This window comes from Scomber japonicus, chromosome 12, assembly GCF_027409825.1.
Source record: "Scomber japonicus isolate fScoJap1 chromosome 12, fScoJap1.pri, whole genome shotgun sequence".
Classification (NCBI taxonomy): Eukaryota; Metazoa; Chordata; class Actinopteri; order Scombriformes; family Scombridae; genus Scomber; species Scomber japonicus.
Genome location: NC_070589.1, coordinates 35,967,716 through 35,990,698, shown reverse-complemented (window position 1 = coordinate 35,990,698; position 22,983 = coordinate 35,967,716). Strand labels below are relative to the sequence as shown.

The following is a 22,983-nucleotide window of genomic DNA, read 5'->3' as shown; positions in this document are numbered from 1 at the left end:
TAAGTTCCTCTCATCTGCTTTGTGAAAAGCAACTTAAAGAATCGTGTAGCAGGACTCCTCGTCAGGTACTGACGTACTTTTTTGGACCAGATCAGTGATGATTTCCAAGTCACAGCTACATCTGGCTTAACAAAACTGACAAATGTTAACTTATGAACTCTTATTTATTGACTGTCACATAAATGCTTATGGTATGTACATCAAAAAACAGTCTACACTGAGGTTTAACTTCACTATTTTAAAAAATTACATCATACTTGCTGATTTACAAACTGTTGTAATACAGAGACCTGATATATGCCAACAACATAGATTGCATATTGGATTTGTTAATACCTTCTCTGTCATTGTGCATTCCAAAATAAATAGCTGATAAGATTAAACCGCCTCTGGATGGCTTGGCGTCTTGAAAATAAGATTTTATATGACATATTAGTTACAGAAAGATATTTTCAATAGCAGGGAAATACTTTATTTGCTTGTCTTGAAACTTTTACTATTATAAATATTTTAGATTTTCATGCTTGACATGCACAGTTTGTGCCCCAATGATAAGATAACACATGTCAATATTTCTTTTGGCAAAACCACAGCAACACCCATCAATTACTTATTTCTTCACCACATATGCCAAACAAAACTTCCCACACACACTCATGATTTACAGAAACACACAAATAGTGATAACAGTGATAACACATCTGAAAAAACGAACAAACTCAAGAGTTTTATGTTATAGTCAATAACATTCAAACAGACCACAGCACTAGAAATTCTGGTATATTCCACAGCAGAGCAACAAAATCAGCACAACACACTTACAGAAGGTACAGTTGTTTCTTTTTTTGCTGTTTTTTTTCTTCAGAAACAAGTTCCTGCTTTTGTAGGTGTGAACATGTACAAATTGGAATATTCCCTATAAACCAAACATCATATTTTATTTGCTTTCAAAAAAACATCTTATTTTCAGATAAGGGTAGACCATACTATCACATCATGCTTATTCATTTTCTGTAATGCTGGGAATAGTACGAGTGTTAATTAGTTTCTGTAGACGGAAAAGTTTTATCTCTACCAGAGGAAGCCTATCGTTGTCCAACAGACCACTGCAGCAGGTTCAGGTTTGTTTTTTCAGAAAAAGGGGTTGGCTACATGCTAACTGGATGACTTGTGCACCCATGTCTCTCACTTATGCTTATTTTTCCCACCAGCTGAAGAGTCTTCTTAGTCCAAGCGCTGCGTAAAGTTATCTGGGAAAAGTCCTTTTTCAGCGCTAGCCCCCAGTGTTAACCAGTCATTTTCTTTGATCCCTGTGAGCCAGCCAGCATCCTGCAACAGCAGCAAAAGAAAAACACATGATTACCTGCCTGAGTTCACGTCACTGACCTCATTGAATGTAGTGTTGGATCACAACTATTGCAACACTGGTACCATACACTCATGGTCATAGATCTGTTGTGTTAACAACTGCTCTTTTAACTCTGGCTTTCCAGGATGGCGGCGGCCTTACATTAGTGACAATAATATGTCAGTGACTTTGCTTACCTGATCTTCTACTGAAGCAGTGGGAACCACCAACACCACATCACCTTTCTTCAATTCTAGCTCATCAGAATTTGCAGCCTCAAAGTCATGGACCGTCTCCACCTACAGGAAGAAGAACACTATCAGCACTGCACCAACAACACAGTGGACATACCAACCCTTTTTAAATTAGGGTTAGTTTGGGACAAATTAGACTATTCAGAAATCTCCATCTATGAATGAATGATACATTATAATATGTGAATGAAATGAAAATATTGTCAGGGAAGTTGATTGGATATTCTGAGTCCTTATGTCCCAACATGTACTGATTTTAATGTATTTGATCACTCTGATTGATGTGCTGACTGTGATGTCTTGTATCAGCCAGCAAGGATCAATGTGTTTGATCATTCTGACTTTGTAATGTTACATTTTCTGTGTTTACATGAAGTTTCATCAGCCCTGCTGACACACAGGTGTGGATACTGTAAGCTGAAGCTGTAAAAAGATCAACGGCACATTCTGTTTTGACAGAGTTAGGATTTTGAGATTGTGACATTGAATGCAAATTGCATCCCTCTTGAGCAAAGAGTTAAGCATTTAATCAAAAACACATTTATCAAGTGTGCCACCATGAGTTATCTCAAGAAGGTCCCACCTTGTACAGAAAGTCGTCAGGAAGTCCTGAGACTCCACCTGATGGGCTCATGTGTTTGATGGTTTGGTTTGTAGCAGTCACACCGTTATCACTGATGGCGGTGGGAGAGATGATGTCAGCATCACGGTCATCATCACCTTCATTACTGGAAGCAGGCTCAATTACCACAGATGGGATTGGCATCTTTTCCTACAGAAGACAAACAGCCTTTAGCCCTCATGTTAATAACCTTCACTTTCTCTCTTTAATACAAAAAAGAATATTCCTTTAGGATTAATATGATAATAGCAGTTTTACATTTACAACAATTTTGTGCTCACATTTGATATATTATTCAATAATCTATGAACAAAAGATGAAACGGATAGAGGGGTTATCCAATGATAAATAACTTGCTGATACATCAGTACTGTAGGTCTATTAACAACAAAACTCTAGAATAAGAAATTTACAGTTGAAACATTAAGCTTGCAGCCTCTGCACAAAAAGAAGCAATAAAAGTAAAACTGGAGCCCAAAATAAGCAAACTAGTTTGAAACATACAATCAAGCAGCTCTCAGTAAACTGATGCAGAAATAACTGAGGTTCAAAGAAGTTAGTTTGTGTTTGATGATCCTGAATATGAACCTTTTTGCCTTTATTTAGACAATAACTGGCAGAGATACTGAAACAGGGAGAAGGGCAGACTCCAACCACTCGACCACCAGAAGTGATGATACAATCAATAAATTAGTATTTATTGATTGTATCATCACTTCTGGTCATTTTCACAAAACCTTTTACACATATTCACCTTTTTACCGTTTTACAGTATCTATATCATGTGCATATTTACCGAAGCTTCATCCACAGGACTCTCCTTCCTTTCCTCTGGAGCTGATTCCTGCGTACACAAAACAAGTATACAACATTTGTTAGATTACATATCTGGTCTGACTCTTTCTAAAATGTAATAATTCACTACAGGAAGCATTTTGATATGATCCAGTTGTTACTCATTCACATTCATATATGAAGGACTACAATTAAAATCACTACTATGATCAATTATATCTATTAGTCAGTGCTAATCTAGCCAGAATATTATCTGATTTAATAACTAAATAATTATCATTTATGGTCTTTGATGAATGCTTGGTGATATTTACCGATGGAGCAGCCTCAGCTGGAGATGTTTTGGCCTCTTCAGCTGAAGGAGTCTGTGTGCAGACAGAAAGAAAATAGGGTTCGGGTTAGGGCACTGATTATTTTTACAGATTAAATATATGTCGACTACATTTTGGGCATCTGAGGGTAACAATGATGACTTTTTCAACAAGGACTAAACTTAGCATTTACACATCATTAATTACATTAAACCATGATCTTTTTAATGTGGAGTTATTCTTTTTAATCTACTGATGAAACATATTTACTCCAATGAAAATGGATTTCATGAAATCAAAGCATGTTGACTTGGACCAAAACTTAAATCATTCAGTGCTGTTAAATTTGTTTTGACTGTTAAAATGCTGCTCAAATACTGAAACCTTTATAGTCAGTGTCACAACATGATGACCAGGTAATTCAAACATAATCAGTTACACTGCTGCTGGTATCTGTGAAGCTAACCTAACCCTAACCCTTTGTTAAACAGATATATATATATATATATATATATATATATATATATATATATATATATATATATTAGTTTAGTATAAATAGTGTAAAATATATTCTCAAATTAACCAGAAAATATCCACGAGCTCCTCAGAAAGCCCAAACAACAGATGGAGTAATACAAATGTTGTTCATAGAATTAAATCTAAAATATATATATTTTATTTGCAATGGGACTTTTATCATTCTAATTCAATTGTTCAATTACTGGTGACAAACCCTAACCCTACCCTCTGGTACCCCAACCCTAACCCTCTGGTACCCCAACCCTCTGGTACCCCAACCCTAACCCTCTGGTACCCTAACCCTCTGGTACCCCAACCCTAACCCTCTGGTACCCCAACCCTCTGGTACCCCAACCCTAACCCTCTGGTACCCCAACCCTCTGGTACCCCAACCCTAACCCTCTGGTACCCTAACCCTCTGGTACCCTAACCCTCTGGTACCCTAACCCTAACCCTCTGGTACCCCAACCCTAACCCTCTGGTACCCCAACCCTCTGGTACCCCAACCCTAACCCTCTGGTACCCTAACCCTAACCCTCTGGTACCCTAACCCTAACCCTAACCCTCTGGTACCCTAACCCTAACCCTCTGGTACCCTAACCCTACAGAACATTTTACTCAAAAATACCTAAAAACATCTAAACGTTCATTAAAGCTACTGGTAACATGATCTGATGGTGATGATGATGATGATGGTGATGGTGATGATGGTGGTGATGATGATGATGGTGGTGATGATGATGGTGATGATGGTGGTGATGATGGTGGTGATGATGATGGTGATGATGATGATGGTGATGGTGATGATGGTGGTGATGATGATGATGGTGGTGATGATGATGATGATGGTGATGATGGTGGTGATGATGGTGGTGATGATGATGGTGGTGATGATGATGATGATGGTGATGATGGTGATAATGATGATGGTGGTGATGATGGTGGTGATGATGATGGTGATGATGATGGTGATGATGATGATGATGATGATGGTGGTGATGATGATGATGATGATGGTGGTGATGATGGTGATGATGATGATGATGGTGATGATGATGGTGGTGATGATGGTGATGATGATGATGATGATGATGATGATGATGGTGGTGATGATGGTGATGATGATGATGATGATGATGATGATGATGGTGATGATGGTGATGATGGTGATGATGATGATGATGATGATGATGATGATGGTGATGATGATGGTGGTGGTGATGATGATGATGATGATGGTGATGATGGTGATGATGGTGATGATGGTGGTGATGATGATGATGGTGATGATGATGGTGGTGGTGATGATGATGATGATGATGGTGATGATGATGGTGATGATGATGATGATGATGATGCAATGAGGTATTGTGATCAAAAACTCACAGCAAACTTTTCCTCCTTTGGACTAATACAGCTTTTTGCAGTGTCTTCCTCTCCAGCAGGGGGAGCCGCAGGCTCCTCCACCTCTCCAGCAGGGGGAGCCGCAGGTTCCTCCACCTCTCCAGCAGGGGGAGCCGCAGGCTCCTCCACCTCTCCAGCAGGGGGAGCCGCAGGTTCCTCCACCTCTCCAGCAGGGGGAGCCGCAGGCTCCTCCACCTCTCCAGCAGGGGGAGCCGCAGGCTCTTCCACCTGTTCAGTTGCCTCTTCAGCAGAAGGAGCTGCAGGCTCCTCCACCTCTTCAGCACGGGGAGCTGCAGGCTCCTCCACCTCTCCAGGAGGCGGAGCTGCAGACTCCTGTTGTTGCGCCGCAGGCTCTGTTAGAGCAGTAGCTCGTGTCTCAGAGGCTTCGTTCTTTTGCCAAATGTGCAAACAAAGACAGCGATCAGTCCTTTTAACAGTTATATAGTTGGTCGGCTGACACTGACATTTGCATTAAATTCAGTTACAGGCTCTGATTTCATGACACGAGCTGTCACTTGTCTACATCAACCACTGATGAAGCTTTTTTCAGCTAGTTTCTCCCACATGGTACAAACATGTTGACAGCAGTGTCTGATACAAACTGATACCAGATGGAAAATGACACAACAAAGAACTCACAGCAGAATGAAACAGAGCTGATATCAGAATTAGATTTACATTATTACAGAACATTTATAGCAACAAGTCCTCCAAATTAAAACAACTGAAACAGGTAATTTGACCTCCAGTACAATACGTGTAGGAGAACCTTTTAATCTGGCACCTGTTGGGTTAATGCCTCCGTTCACCCCCCATCTCTGAATGAGGACATTTCTCCACTTTTTATCATCTGAACTGCACCACTACTAGACGGCAGTTGTCACTCAGACATAACTATACAGCTATACATCATTTTTGGGTGACTTACATGATGACCTGTTGTGTTGCTTTTATTGGGAGGACAGTCACATTTATAAAGGATGAGCAAGTAGAATATACATATATTAGTTTGGTACAATCAGAGGAAAGTTATATTTAGTTGTTTTAGTTAAAAAATGCAGATCAAACTGAAAGAAGTACACTGAACAGAAATGTTTAAAAATCTTTACACAAGTATGAGATTAATGGATAGAACTGCTCAACAGAAAAAAACATGAAAACACCATCCAACATCATATAACTTTAATGTGACATGATATGCACTTCATTAAGAAAATTAACTTACCATCTTATCAAAATCAGCAAAAAAGGATGGGGCAGCTGCATCCTTCAGTGTGCATGTATTAAAAATAGAGAAGAGTCAGAACTGGCAATCAAGACCTAAAAACACAATTATTTACAGAAGAGAAGGAAAATAATTAAAGCCAGAACTTTTGATGTTTGATGATATAATGATGCAGTGAGTGCCGGTATGTTTCAGCACCTAAAACCTCATCAGTGACTGAATATGTTTAGATACACAGGACCAAATGAAACCACAACTCTGTCCTAAATTAGCCAACACATCCTAATAATGAAATGATTGAACAGGTCGATTGCATCATGCACAACCCAACAGATCGTTTCGCTGGCTGAATTTTTGACCTATGCTGTAATTTTTCTGAAATTATCACATGGGGCAGAATTTCTCATAGACTTTGGAAGGTGAGAGTACATTTCAGACTGTATGCTGATAAACTTCACATAAAACTATAAAATTAAAACTCAAAACTGGGTTAGGGTTAGGGTTAGGGTTACTTACTAACAGATCTTTCATATTCAGTCTTATTCAGAAATTACTAGAATAGTAAAGCCTGAAATGAGTCATTGGAAAAGTCATCCAATTCATTATTAAAGTTGGTGATGGAGAGTGACGTCACCTCCACAGCTTTGGGTTTCTAACACTTAAGAAACTGAATATATATAGTAATGACAGTTCTAAGCTTATTTAGCACAGTGATGTATTTGTTTCTCTGTCCATTCTGTCTTTGTTCTGCTCAAAAGTAAAACTGTAAGTAAAAAGTCCGACTTGCAGTCTTGGTCAGTAAGAGTTAGATTTGAAAGATTGTTTGAAACTTGCAGCTGGAAAAAACTGAAAGTGACTGTGACGATAAAAATCTCTGCCCTGGCTTTGATTAGAAGTATTGAGCTAAACCACAATAAATACCAAACAACTCTGCAAAAACTTTTTAGATGAAATGAAACAATTACCTGTGAAAATCCGTTAAATTCTTTGTTCACCTAAATTAAATTGCAAAGACACAAATTAGTATTAGAGTCCCGAAGGTAAGACGAGTCTGAAATGGATGGATTTGATTTGATGTGAAAATGGTTTATGGGATGAACAAGCAAGCAAGAGGAGAGGCTGGAGGAGCTCAGGTTGGGATCCAGGTAGGGTTGCTCAATCTGTGGGAGGGTAAATACAGATTTCTAGTCTACTCTATGCTAATATATCACACTGAGAAGGGGAGGAAGTTAAGTACCTCTTCCTTTTCTGTATCTAGCTCTTGGTACAACTTTCCAAATCTCCGGTTTGCAGCCTCATCTTCGGACATGTCTGAATTTTCTGGTTCTTTGGGAATTCTGGGAACGTTTACATCTTTAACTCCTTGTGCTGCTGTGCCAGAGAAGGACGCAGAGTTTTCTTGAGTGACAGAAGAGTTGAAGCCAATATCATTACTGACTTCCTGCCAAGACGTGGTGTTTGTGGCAGGACCCTCAGTATCTGCAGACGCTGCTGGGAGACTGTTGGCAAACGGATCTGTATCCCACCCAGTTCCTCCATCACTGGTGGACACAAGATCACCTTCTCCTGAGGTCTCAGAAAATGGATCACATTTAACACCACCCACTCTGTCTCCAAACTGTGTTTCAGCAAAGGGGTCAGAATCAAACGCACCTCCTCCCTGTGTTTCAGCAAAGGGGTCAGAATCAAACGCACCTCCTCCCTGTGTTTCAGCAAAGGGGTCAGAATCAAACGCACCTCCTCCCTGTGTTTCAGCAAAGGGGTCAGAATCAAACGTACCTCCTCCCTGTGTTTCAGCAAAGGGGTCAGAATCAAACGCACCTCCTCCCTGTGTTTCAGCAAAGGGGTCAGAATCAAACGTACCTCCTCCCTGTGTTTCAGCAAAGGGGTCAGAATCAAACGTACCTCCCTGTGTTTCAGCAAAGGGGTCAGAATCAAACGTACCTCCCTGTGTTTCAGCAAAGGGGTCAGAATCAAACGTACCTCCCTGTGTTTCAGCAAAGGGGTCAGAATCAAACGCACCTCCTCCCTGTGTTTCAGCAAAGGGGTCAGAATCAAACGTACCTCCCTGTGTTTCAGCAAAGGGGTCAGAATCAAACGTACCTCCCTGTGTTTCGGGGGGATTTGTCATGTCTGCTGATACGGTTTGTGGCTGATCTGATGCCTCACCATCAGTTCTACCTTTTGTAGCATCCTCCCAATGGGGAGGATCTTCATATGAAAGTTCATCATCAGCACTTGTCCAGCCCCCCCCCTGACCTCCATCACCCCATTCCTCAGCAGTCTCATACTCAGACCCAGACCCATCTGGAGACCTGGACAACTTCTCCACTCTATCCTCAGTGCTGTCCTGAATCTGTTCACCGTACTCGTTGGTGAAAATAAGTCCTGGTGTGGACTTCCTGCGGTCTTCCTGCCCTGCTATGTCTCCCCCTGAATCTGCCTGCTCTGTCTCAGCTTCATCACCTCCGACTGCAGAGGGATGGAGGTTGGGGTAAGTTACAGGATTGAGGTCCCAGCTGCTAACCTCATCTTCAGGTGCTATGGCTGCCTCACTGTCCTCCGGTTGAGGAGGTGTAGTTGCGTCTCCACCTGGCTGGCAGGCATCTCCCTGGGGCCAGCCCTGAGCCCCACTCTGTGCCTCGCCCTCCGCCCCCTCTGGCCCTGCAGCAGAGGCCCCAGGGGCAGCAGGGGCCTCAGCTCCTGAGGCAGCATCTCCGTTTGCTGTTACTGAGCCAAAGTCAGCAGACCAGTCAGCGACAAAGCCAGTGTCTGCAGCCTGTTTGGAAGATTCAGGGAATTAAAGTTTGACAACCCCCGACTCCAAACCCACAATAAGGAATTCGACTGGAAGGCCAGTGCATGAAGTATTTTTGTGTAGTTAATATGAATGGTTTAAGAAAACAGAGACTGATGTACAAAGACAGACTTTGACCTGCGCTTAGATTAATTAACAGAGTGAAGGTACGTGCTTCCAGGAGGACCTGTTCAATGTAAATTCCTGGTTAAGTAAAACGTGGCTAAAAATGAAAAATATGACCAACAGAACTACAAAAGAAAAAAAAGATGTGCATCTACTTGTGAATGTATTTAAGTCATTCAAATATATTTTGAAATCAAAAGCAAACACTCATCTCATGACCAGTGTTATCTCTGTGCAGCCAGTTCAGCTGTATAAATGAAGTGAATCATCAATGTCCTGCAGACTGAACTAAAACACAGCACTCACTCTTCACCAGTGAAACAAATAGTGATGATGACATGTAACAGTGTTGACTTACAGGCTCCGCTGGTTGGGCATTTGCCTTGAAAAATAAACAGAAAGACATTTAAAATGCTTCAAACGTGCAGACACTAAGTGTTTAATTTAAAACACATTTTTTTGAATTCCCCATTCACCCCATAAAGAGGGTTTTACCATTATAGTTTGGGTGTAAATTTGGAGGATGATCGTGACCAATAGTGTAAAATTATTAAACTAATTATTAAACAGCTTTTTTTGATCAAGACAGAGGACAGTACTCACCGACCACATATCCCAAGGCACAGCTGTCTGCAGGCCAGAACACACGTTGATAATATGGTTAGTATGGTCAAGAAAAGTTTATACAGATACGATCCTACAGTCCCTGGTGGTAATAACAGGGACAGAAAGCTTAGAAAATGTAGGTTTCAGAATGAATCAAAGAACAGTACCTGTGGTATCGGTGAGACACTTTCATCAGGCTGAAAAGCGTCAAAGTCCATGTCGAGAAGAGATTCTCCTGGTCTTTCATTGGGCTGTGGACAAAAGCATAACACAAATGGTTGATAGGTAAGCAGGGTTAGGGTTAGGGTTAGGGCTAGAACAAGCTGTTAGCTGTTGGAACTTGTTATTGTTCACAGACCTGCGATGGTGAAGGTGCTGGTAAGAATTCTCCTCCAAACAGGTCAATGATCTGTTCCTCTGCCACCTCCTTGGTGGGGGTGGCCTTTGGTGGGGGGGGCACAGGGGGTCCCTTTTTAAGCTGCCAAAACACAACCATGAGCAGATGTAATCAGCTTTTCTGATCATTTCACTGGTTGTGCTCTCCATCAAAGAGCATGTAGACAATGATACAACATGTTATCTTAAAGGAGACATGTCTCATACTGTACAACCATGTTCCAGTATATCATTATTAAACCACAACTGTATGTGTTCACTTTAGAAACATGATAACTCTCAATGGCTTTATTTCCAATGTATTTTTCCTTGACCTTTTTCTATGAACATACTATATATATATATATATATATATATATACATATATACATATATATTTCTATTAATGAACTATTTATTTGACAACTAGAAAAAAATCAGTCAGCTAATCAATACTACTGACTCAAGAAATTCTTAGTGGACTAATGTTGATAGATTTCATCAACTAATCAATGAACTAGATTCAGGAGACTTCTTTACATCCGGTACTTCTCTAATGAAAACTTGGCTGCAGATAATCAACCAGTCGTTATTATGAGCAAATTCATACTCAACAATTTCATTGCTGACATCAGCAGCTATGATGACATCACTATGACATGAGCAGATTGTTAGGTGCTATAAACATTTTACTAAAACTGTCATGAATGTACATTTTGTTGTGACTTTGTGGTTATTAAGACTTTTAACTCAGGTAATTCCTCCTCTGTCGTCGCTGTGATGTCACCAGCGATGAAGTTGGTGAGTAACATGTTTTTATAATTGATGGAAATTATTGATCAAATTATAATAATTATCACAATTAGTTATCAAAAATAGTTTCTAATTGTGCACTTTAATAAAACATCACTAATCCACTAAAAATGTCTTAGCCAACCAAGACTAAATAAATCTCATAAATCTAAGTCTGCTGCAGAGGTTCACCACCGCCAGTCAACTGTGACGTGGTTACTTACCATGACACCGCACCAGACACGAGCAGGACGGAGACACATGACAGGTCAGTGTTACAACAGGCTGGAGATGCTTCCAGGAAGCATCAGAGTTTTGTTTGATGGTCTTCAACATATACAACTACAACATGATGGAGGATGATATATTCTACAACACTGGTTCCCAAGATGGAGTCCAGCTGTTCAAACAGTTTCTGTCCACTGGACCTGGCTGCGTTAGGACTCCATCAGGACTCTGTCCTGTTCATCACATTTGTCCAATTAACTCTTTTAGAAGCAAAGCAGACACTTCTATACTGTAGTTTGCAGTTTGTACTGTAAAAGAATATTGACAACCCGTCTGCAGCTGATTAAGACAGTTATCAATACTTTAAGCACTGTGAAACTCTTCTATCTATATCGTCATTGTGCTGCGTGAAAGTAGACTTGAGAGGACAAGTTTTTCTTGTGATCACAGATTTGAAATGTTAATATATCTCTAAACTTGTAATAATATTGTGATCATTAAATAATCACTCGATCGGCATTACAGTGAGGCATGCTGTGGCAGGTTGGGTCAGATGAAGTGAACACTAGCTTAATGCTTTCTCTATTGATTTACATATTCATCGCTCTTTTTCTTTTCTCATTTCCAACTCAACCAGCTGACTGTCATTGGTTCACTTTCAGTTAAGTCCTGTTCAGCTCATGGCATCAGCACCTTTTGAAATGGTTTCTGAACTGGTTACACCAGTCTACATTTATATCTGTTTAAAACAGTCATTAACCTGCGTCTCAGGTGATCTGATCACAGGTGAACAGCTGAGACACATTTCTGTTCACATCTGTATCTGTTATGCGTCTCCAGCTGATCACCTTTGTCCAGATTTTATTGCTGACTACATCACATCAACCGCTGGTACGTTGCAACCAGAACAACCACCACGTCCTGTACTGATAACGTATTTTCTTGTTACGACCTGGTCTAGGACGCATCAGGACCGTTACTGTTTACACTACAAAAGATATGTGGTGCCTCCCACACCACCTCAGCAAGTGGTTAGAGTGATTGGATCGCAATGCGTCTCGGTGATCCTTTACACTTATATTTGCTGCTGTCCACTTGTGACGCATGTTAACTGTTTTTCTACCTCTCCCTGTTCGTGATTATCCGATATAAGACCGATGTGCTGGAGACGGAGCAGCTGCATCCACTCCTACAATCAAGCCTTCCAACTGAACTTCAGCACTGTCACATCCAGACTGCCAAGACGCAGCTTGCTCAGTCCCCCCTCCCCCCCCCCCCCCCACGGTCCTCCATCTGTCCTGGACTCTGGTTCTACTGCACCTCCTCACAGAGCCTTGCCTGGCCATTCCCCAAGCTCCTGCTGTTTGCCAATAAAGTCCTTCTTGAACACCTGGGTCCTCTGCTGTGCTGTAGTTAACATTGGACACAGCAGAGGGTCCAACAGTCTTGATGCAGCCGAATCCAGTGGACTTTAGAGCGAATGCTGATAGTCTCTCTTCTGGTTGTTTGGATACAGTAGACTCATAAAACATGGTTGAACTATATTGCTCTGTCTGTCACCACTGGCCACATATAAACTGCTCCAGTGTTATGAAGACTGACATTTTTAACTGCTGTCATTTGGTTATTTTTAACTCACTATAGAATCAGGAGTTAGTCCAACTCATCATAAACAGTTATCTAATATTAATATAATTGTCAACAAATGGAACTGACTGGGAACCAATGCTCTAGAAAAAAACTGTATGTCTTCACATATAGACGCATATTTGTCCAAATACATTTGACAAACATGTAAATGCTATTGAAGATCAGAAGACACAAGGCAATATTCTGCTTTCACAGACCTGGTGTTATATATTCACTCAATCAACACATACAGTAACACAGACAAAGGACAAGAAACTGCTGTTACATATTCACTCACCAATGAACAGACATAAGTGTGCAGCAAAGAAAAACAGCCACAGAAAGTTACTGTGAAGTTTCCAGTTGATGAACAGTTTGATGACATAAAAAATAAACTATGCTTTTTAAAGACACTTCAATGGAAAAAGCTATTTGAGTGAGAGAGCTCACTACAATCTGACACTGAGCTACAATCTGACACTGAGCTACAATCTGACACTGAGCTACAATCTGACACTGAGCTACAATCTGACACTGAGCTACAATCTGACACTGAACTACAATCTGACACTGAGCTACAATCTGACACTGAGCTACAATCTGACACTGAGCTCACTACAATCTGACACTGAGCTACAATCTGACACTGAGCTACAATCTGACACTGCCACAGCTACAGTGACAAGGATCACGATAACACAAATTCATTTTAACAGCGGCAACACACGCACGTTGTGTTTGAGCCTTGTCCCGACTTGTAGTTTAAATATATATTTGATATTGTTACTGTGTGTTTCTGGAGGACTGGTTTTAGTCCTGGTTTAACTTTCCGCTTCATTCCTGTTTGAAAATGAGACCCTTCAAAAATGCAGACCATGGACAATTAGGGTTAGATCTACCTGTATTGGGGATCTGGATCGGGTCAGGGTTAGATCTACCTGTATTGGGGATTTGGATCGGGTCAGGGTTAGATCTACCTGTATTGGGGATCTGGACTGGGTCAGAGTTAGATCTACCTGTATTGGGGATTTGGATCGGGTCAGGGTTAGATCTACCTGTATTGGGGATTTGGATCGGGTCAGGGTTAGATCTACCTGTATTGGGGATCTGGATCGGGTCAGAGTTAGATCTACCTGTATTGGGGATCTGGATCGGGTCAGGGTTAGATCTACCTGTATTGGGGATCTGGATCGGGTCAGAGTTAGATCTACCTGTATTGGGGATTTGGGCCGTGGAGGTCCAGGTGAGACGGGGCGGAGCATGTGATTGGAGCTTGCATCTGGACTCTCAGGTGGACTCTCGTCTTCTGGTGGTGATGGTGTTCTAGCAAGCCGCAGAGGTCCCGAATCACTGAGGGGACAGATAGAGACCAAATGAATACAGAAAGTCAGGAAATTATTAGTTGGAGAAAGAAACTCCCGAACCCTCCGAGGCTGCTGCACACCGATTCAGCTTTACTTCAAAGGGTTGGACAAAAATATGGTTTCAAAATGTTAAAATAAGGCGACCCCGGTTCGAATCCCGCACCGAGCGGTCCTATCCTGCGTGTTTTTCCATCCTCTCTGCCTCCAGTTTCCTGTCTCTCTCTACTAAAACCTGTACATTAAAGGACTAGGGTTAGGGTCCTTAATGTTCTTCAGACCTCTCAGGTGGTTGGATGGGTTAGGGTTAGGGTCCTTAATGTTCTTCAGATCTCTCAGGTGGTTGGATGGGTTAGGGTCCTTAATGTTCTTCAGATCTCTCAGGTGGTTGGATGGGTTAGGGTTAGGGTCCTTAATGTTCTTCAGATCTCTCAGGTGGTTGGATGGGTTAGGGTTAGGGTCCTTAATGTTCTTCAGACCTCTCAGGTGGTTGGATGGGTTAGGGTTAGGGTCCTTAATGTTCTTCAGATCTCTCAGGTGGTTGGATGGGTTAGGGTCCTTAATGTTCTTCAGACCTCTCAGGTGGTTGGATGGGTTAGGGTCCTTAATGTTCTTCAGACCTCTCAGGTGGTTGGATGGGTTAGGGTCCTTAATGTTCTTCAGACCTCTCAGGTGGTTGGATGGGTTAGGGTCCTTAATGTTCTTCAGACCTCTCAGGTGGTTGGATGGGTTAGGGTTAGGGTCCTTAATGTTCTTCAGACCTCTCAGGTGGTTGGATGGGTTAGGGTTAGGGTCCTTAATGTTCTTCAGACCTCTCAGGTGGTTGGATGGGTTAGGGTCCTTAATGTTCTTCAGATCTCTCAGGTGGTTGGATGGGTTAGGGTCCTTAATGTTCTTCAGACCTCTCAGGTGGTTGGATGGGTTAGGGTTAGGGTTCTTAATGTTCTTCAGACCTCTCAGGTGGTTGGATGGGTTAGGGTCCTTAATGTTCTTCAGATCTCTCAGGTGGTTGGATGGGTTAGGGTCCTTAATGTTCTTCAGACCTCTCAGGTGGTTGGATGGGTTAGGGTCCTTAATGTTCTTCAGACCTCTCAGGTGGTTGGATGGGTTAGGGTCCTTAATGTTCTTCAGACCTCTCAGGTGGTTGGATGGGTTAGGGTTAGGGTCCTTAATGTTCTTCAGACCTCTCAGGTGGTTGGATGGGTTAGGGTCCTTAATGTTCTTCAGACCTCTCAGGTGCTTGGATGGGTTAGGGTCCTTAATGTTCTTCAGACCTCTCAGGTGCTTGGATGGGTTAGGGTTAGGGTCCTTAATGTTCTTCAGACCTCTCAGGTGGTTGGATGGGTTAGGGTCCTTAATGTTCTTCAGACCTCTCAGGTGGTTGGATGGGTTAGGGTCCTTAATGTTCTTCAGACCTCTCAGGTGGTTGGATGGGTTAGGGTTAGGGTCCTTAATGTTCTTCAGATCTCTCAGGTGGTTGGATGGGTTAAGGTTAGGGATTCACCTGCATTGGGAGCTCTTTAGATTGTTGTAGCTCCACAGGAACAGCTACACACCTGGAATCAACTTCTTTAATTTATAATGAAATAAAGGAACTCCACACCTGTCCATGAAACAACTATTAAATCAGTTGTCCAATTCTTTATGGTCCCCTCAAAAAGAGGGTTGTACATATTAAAGAGCTTCCTAAACCCTTTCTCCAACTTGGATGTGAATACCCTGAACTTAAAGCTGAAACCTAGATTCATTATATAGTTTTAGTTAACAGCCAAATAATAAAACTTTACAGACCTAACTGTATGAACACTTCTCTCATGTTCACATCATGTTCTTTTAGATGTGGACGAGCTGTTTCGTGGACTATATATTGATTTTCCTACCTGTAGGTCTGTGTGGATGTTGTTCATTTAAAATTTATAATTAAAATATTTTAACGCCTGCAGTGAAAGCTCGTACTGACCTCGGTGCTCCTTGGATGGTGAACATTTTGTCAGAGTGCTGCTCAGCAAGTTTGGTCATCACCTCATACAGCTGCCTACACACCTGGAGAAAAGGTCAGATTAATTCAGATTACAAGGATTGATCAGTGAAAACACTTTCTCACTTTTATTGAGCTGTACATGAAACTGCAGTCCATCGGTCACATGACCTTCACACTGTGTAAACAGCTGATGTCTGGATTATTTAATATTCAACTCACAGCAGCATTGTCATCTGTTAATAATTATATGACAAAGTGTGTAGAAACAGCTTTTTGACCCCTTCCCCTCCTCACCAGAGAAATCTCACGGTGAAACTTTGCCTCCAGACTCGTCACACTTTTGTAAGTGCTGATGTAGAATCCGACCCGGCTGCAGAAAGACAAAGTGTTAGAGCTGCTGATCCCATCGTCTTTAAAATATTCTTAACTGAGTCTCTGAACAGTCTGAAGTGATGAGAGCACCTGAGGCCTCCGCGGCTTCAGCACAGAGGTAATTTATTACATTTGACTTTCAATGAATTATTGAGAAATGTGTAATGACTTCATGGTGTCAGCTGATTAGTCAGAGAGGGCTGTTTGAATCATTCAGCATCAAACACAAAGAGCCATGTTTCCATAGCAACATGTAATCAAACTGTGCATTGCCCATGCATCTTTCATATCCAGCAATAACAGATCCAGTGTGTGTATAATCCGACTCACCTGTCCCACAGAGTTGGCAGTTCATCCTGCAGACCAACATTCAGCTCGTCAAACACTCTCTGGGCCTTTTTCAACTCGTCCTCTGCCTGCACACACATCAAGGTCACATAATACACCTGTACAGGTGACACCTGCCTCCTAAAACAGCTAAATATTTTACACAGTTTCTGTGAATAAGGTGTCCACAGCCACTGGATCATTGAACAGCAGCTTAAAACTCCCTCCTCTGAATAAGTGACTGTGTGATGATGTAATAAAAAATACCATTAATAAGTTGTCATATTAAATATAATGTAAGGTTATATCAAATATACGTACACTCATGCATCTGTACTGGACTCATAGTTGTGGGACTCATGGTACTTCTGTTTAGTCCTTTGAGTCTTTGGTTTGCTCTGTTTTCCTTATTTGTTCCCTTCACACCTGCTCATCCCGTCCTCACACCTGTTCCCTCGTTAGGTCTGTGGATGGTTTGTCTAGTTTTGGCACTTCTCGTTAGATTTGTCTCGATTTGTCTTCATCAATCAACATAAGGCGTCTTTCTGCAGGCCTGACCCTAACCCTAACCCAGGCCTGCAGTCATCACATGATGATTGACTCAACAGTTCAACAGAAGCAATCGGTTCATTTATTCATCTGGGCCTTTAACATATGGAGCTCCAACACTCAACACTTTTAACCAAAGACAAGTCAACTAACCTTCATCATCTTTCGGTCGTTCTTCATCCCAGAAGTCTGCAGAGTTTCCACATGATGCCGAGCGCTGTCGTAGTCGATAAGTTTCCGACTTCTTTTGGCCACGCGAGTCTGAAAAGTCACTTTGTTTGAGCTTTCGGTCCATCAACATGTCAAAGTTTCAGTTCCAATGACAAACTGTGTGTTACCTTCAGGTCTGGAAACTGCAGCAGGTACTCGTCCAGGTTCAGCAGTGTCGAGTCCACCAGTTTGTTGTGGAAATCTTCCCACAATGCATCACAGTCCTGCAGGAAAACACACACCACATCAAAACTTCTAAAACTCACGCTCTGCATTGTGTGTTCTGTGTCTGCCTCCACCAATCAGTGGCAGGAAGGCCTTCCTCCACTTCCTCATCCTCTCTACACATCATCACTTTGGACATTATGAATGTTTTGTACTGACAGGAAGTCAGCCATTGTGGCTTTCGTCTGTCAATTCTGATCTTATGAATCCATTTGAGACCTTTGAGATGTGCAAAGACTCACCAAGTATTGGCATGAGTGTGGCCAGTTGACACTATAGCGCCCCATAATTACTTTTAGTGTTTTGTGCTAGGGGTGCTCAAAGACTCCCAGAACTTTTCACATGCATCAGCAGAGGTGTAACTTGATATGTGGTACGGGTCTTGGGTTAAAATGGCTCAAGGACGGCTCACATTTTAAAAAAATGTTTAAAGATTTATTTTGGACTTTTTTGCCTTTATTCAAACAGTAACTGTCATAGAGGCTGACAGGAAACAGGGAGAGAGAGGGGAGTGACCTGCAGCAAAGGTCCGTGGATTCAAAACAGGGACGCTGTGATTATGTAGCATGCCCTCAAACCGCTCAACCACCAGGGCGCTCCCCCACCTTTAAATTTGGCATAGATTTACGAAATTTGGGAGGCAGGAAGTGACATTTAACTTCTGTGTGCAAAATCTGATTTTTATAAAAATGTTTATTCTTCACTAAAGTATTACTGCTTTAATGACTGGCAACAGGAAGTCAGCAGCAGGGGCTATTTTAGACCATTTTTAGGGGTACTCTGGCACCCCTAAAAATGGTCAGCAGTATGTGACAAACATCATCACACTTAGATTTAGAGGCTGTCCAGATGTCTCATATTTAATGTGTAGTATTGCCTACAGCAACAGGAAGTGAGTTTCCAGCACTAACCCCTTCTTACAGTACATAGAAAATAACATTTTACCAATTTAACAGTTTCCAATGATCCTGAGAGGTGACATCACAGCTGGCGTTCCTTCACATCTCATTTATTTTTCCTTCATTGATGTTACTTCTCCAGGCGAGCTCATGACATCCAATCAATCATTTACTAACATTAAACACACGGTGCTGTGTTCAGGTGTCCTGTTACGTTTGTGTGATGCATTCAGGTGTCATCCTGTGACTCTCACCTTCCCAATGGTCATGACGTCATCTTTGCCGTGCCAGTCTGGTTCATAGACTTCATGCAGAGACTGTGTCAGGTTGATGGAGGCCTGCTGCATCCCTGCAACAACAAAGTGTACCGATGGACGTTGTCATGGCAACTATAAGGACAGCCACATGTTAATAAATCAAATATTAGCTACAAATATGTGTATATATCCACAGTCAGCTGTTTGTGGTGTTAATGAGGCGTTCAGGAACTACAGACCACGTAAAGTCACAGAGAGGGTCAGTGAGGTGCATTGTGGGTAAAGTAACGGAGTTCAAACTTCCTCTGACATTAACATGAGCACAGAAACTGAGCCGGAGCTTCATGGGATGAGTTTCTGTGGCCGAGCAGCTGAATGAAAACTTCACATCGTCTGCGTCTGATGGACGAGTGGACGCTGTTATAATTATATAATATAATAATATAATATAATAATATAATAATATAATAATATAATAATATAATAATATCATATAATAATACGTGTGTATTTAGAACGGTGTTAAAGGTAACGCGTTAACTTTGACAGCCCTAATGTGTATATATATATATATATATAATGTAAATACACGTTAATATGTGTATATATATATATATATAATGTAAATACACGTTAATATGTGTATATGTTCATATATATATATATATATGTGTGTGTGTGTATATATACATATATATATGATGTATGTGCATGTGTTTTAATAAAGTCTCACCTTTAATTGAAGACATGTAGGACTTCATCTCTCTTTGCAACCGCGAGCCTTCAGACTGACAGAGAAGCAACACATTAATGGTTACTGGAGGAGTTTCATGTTGATTTTTGGTTAAAGATGTAACATTAAGTCTTCTCACCTAAAAGTGGACTGACTAGTGAAACATCACTGTAAACTGACTCAGTTAAAAAGAAACTAAACTAACAAGTGTTTGGACCTGTCAGCAGGATCATGCTAGCAGCTAGCAGCTAGTTAGCTGCTTCAGACTGATCTCATCAACTATCAGATGGTCATATATTATATATTGCTATATAATTTGGTTCAGATATTCATCTCCCTTTAGGATAAATTGTCAGAACTTTGAATCTTCATCCAGTGCCATCATCACCTGGTCAGCATGTGAATGTGTCAGTGCTGATCTAAGCCGAACCTGCTCCAGTGAGTCAGGTTTAAATGTGTGATGCTGTGTTCTCTCACCTCCTGCCTCCTGAAGTTAACAACCACTTGTTCAAACTGCTCATCTTTGGTCTCATCTGCTTTACCCAGCTTCTGCAGCACCTGAAAATAACATTCATTTATAACTGATGACATGTTTCTCCTTTGTACATTTACATTTACAGTTTTTCATAAAACGTTGTACTTAAGCAGACTGTGACTGAATGTTCCTGAACATCAACATGAGCATGTTTTTATTATGAAGACGAAACTTTAACAAAAACCTGGAGCTGTTTTTTACTTTATTAACACAACAGATTGATCCAATCTTCTGCTCTTTTAACAGAACCAGCTAATGTTTCAGCACCATGGACAGCTCTCACTGTTCTAACAGAACCAGCTAATGTTTCAGCACCATGGACAGCTCTCACTGTTCTAACAGAACCAGCTAATGTTTCAGCACCTTGGACAGCTCTCACTGTTCTAACAGAACCAGCTAATGTTTCAGCACCATGGACAGCTCTCACTGTTCTAACAGAACCAGCTAATGTTTCAGCACCATGGACAGCATATATATATATATATATATATATATATATATATGAGTATATATATATATAAATTAATGTATATATAGAGAGTATATATATAATCTATAGTCCAGAAGGCTTCTCCTAAGAATAACTGGCAGGCGTCAGAAATGACGTCATGAAGCCGCAGAGGGGGTATCCCCGCCCCCCCCCCCCCCCTCGCGACCTTGGCGTCATGTTGTTTTAAAAAGTGAAAGACACGCGACCTGTTTCACCGCACACATGACGTCATGTCGAGGTGTTACAGTCAACGTTAATCCACCGTCGTTATGCGTCAGCCAATCAGAGCGCTGCGTCACTATCTAATGATTTTGGTGTTTTTATGTGATGATTTTTGGCAAGATCATGACGTCACCGGCTCTGATAATCATAAATAAAGCAATAAGAGGAAAAGAGAAAAGCAGCGGCCTGCTCATCCTCCGTTACTCCTCCATCTGTCCTCCCCCATCACCACCACCATCATCTTCACCCTCAGCTTCACCCTCAGCTTCATCATCATCATCATCATCATCTTCACCCTCAGCTTCATCAGCAGCTCCTCTTACCTTCTCCTGAGCGCGGTTCAGTCTTTTCTGAACATTCTTAGCGAAGATTCCCGTTTTAATTTCCGCCATGATGACTGCAGAGAGAGAGAGAGGCGGATTAACACCGAGAGAGAGCCGAGGAGGGGGAGGAGTGTGTGTGTGTGTGTGTGTGTGTGTGTGTGTGTGTGTGTGTGCGCAGGGGGCGGGGCTCACTCAGTCAGCTGATTGAATCCTTTCAATCCTCTGTTTTCATGTTTTTCTTCTAATTGAAAGAGTTCAACTATAAACACATTTAACATATATATATATATATATATATTAAACATATGACGTCATGCTGGAGGCTGTTTACTGTCTCAGCTGATCAGCTGATCAGCTGATCAGATTATTCAGAAGCTATTTTTGGACTTTTTTCCTGAAATGTTGACTAAACAACAGGAAGTGATGTAAACTGATGATAACAGCAGGAACGTTTCTTCAAATAACTTAAACCTGACATTTTAATTTTAATGTTTAAATAAATCATTACTTCAGTCTGTGTTTAAAAACATTCAAATAAACAAATTTAATCTGTTGAAATAAGTTTTCGTTTTTTTCAGTTTCACCTCAAAAGGTTCCTACTGATAATGATACTGATAAATATACTAATAATTATAATGATACTGATAAATATACTAATAATTATAATTATAATGATACTGATACTCAGAATAGCGCTGCAGTAATAAACTACCGATGTGAACCAAAAACATTGCTGACATATCTGATGTTCTGTAAAGTGAGATAAATTGCCAAATCCCACTAACCCTAACCCTCTCATCCCACTAAACTTTATGTTTTCAATGGAAAAGGAATTCTTCTAAATAATATGCTTGATAAGAGATTAAACACCGTGGAGTGATACGTGGCTGCTCTGCCCGTCTGTGTGTGAGCTGGGTTTGAATATTGACCCACATGTGATTATAATAACATCTCAGAGCAGATACGGCTTCTGTTTCTGTATCTCTAAACTGTCCAACGTGTTGTACAGTAGTCACATGAAGGGTTAACCCTAACCCAGTCACATGAAGGGTTAACCCTAACCCTAACCCAGTCACATGAAGGGTTAACCCTAACCCTAACCCAGTCACATGAAGGGTTAACCCTAACCCAGTCACATGAAGGGTTAACCCTAACCCTAACCCAGTCACATGAAGGGTTAACCCTAACCCAGTCACATGAAGGGTTAACCCTAACCCAGTCACATGAAGGGTTAACCCTAACCCTAACCCAGTCACATGAAGGGTTAACCCTAACCCTAACTCTTCCATTATTAAATGTGTTTCGGGCGGGAAACATTTCTTGAAACATACCTCGACACGTCAGATGAGTCTGTGTATTGATTGGCTGCAGGTTTCCTCTCGCTGCACTTCGGCACAAGTTAAAATAGAGAGTCCACTTTTCACCGCTCTTCGGGGTGTTCACGGTGTAAGTGGTCTTATCTAAC

The 22,983-nt window shown here is 41.3% G+C and overlaps 1 protein-coding gene across 1 annotated transcript; it reads right to left on the bottom strand.

Annotated features, from left to right (window-relative positions):
- Positions 1 to 373: 373 nt before the first annotated feature.
- amph (amphiphysin) lies at positions 374 to 22,983 on the bottom strand. Its single transcript, XM_053330920.1, has 23 exons — positions 22,850 to 22,983; positions 21,519 to 21,592; positions 20,426 to 20,506; positions 19,949 to 20,003; positions 19,213 to 19,307; positions 17,963 to 18,058; positions 17,778 to 17,885; positions 17,079 to 17,164; positions 16,671 to 16,746; positions 16,356 to 16,438; positions 14,246 to 14,384; positions 10,369 to 10,488; positions 10,178 to 10,261; positions 9,961 to 10,034; positions 9,450 to 9,501; positions 7,719 to 9,260; positions 7,447 to 7,476; positions 6,482 to 6,523; positions 3,334 to 3,384; positions 3,021 to 3,068; positions 2,186 to 2,374; positions 1,546 to 1,647; positions 374 to 1,329 (listed from the first exon to the last, which is right to left on the bottom strand). Exons 2-23 carry the CDS (start codon positions 21,585 to 21,587, stop codon positions 1,225 to 1,227), a joined length of 3,327 nt encoding a protein of 1,108 aa, XP_053186895.1. The 5' UTR covers positions 21,588 to 21,592; positions 22,850 to 22,983; the 3' UTR covers positions 374 to 1,224.

Excerpts from the sequence above, each read along its gene's own strand:
- amph (XM_053330920.1), bottom strand. The coding sequence starts at position 21,587 with ATGGCGGAAATTAAAACGGGAATCTTCGCTAAGAATGTTCAGAAAAGA. Across the intron at positions 10,035-10,177 it reads GTGTCTCACCGATACCACAG|ACAGCTGTGCCTTGGGATAT; the intron begins GTACTGTTCTTT and ends TCTGGCCTGCAG. Across the intron at positions 7,477-7,718 it reads TAGATACAGAAAAGGAAGAG|GTGAACAAAGAATTTAACGG; the intron begins GTACTTAACTTC and ends AATTTAATTTAG.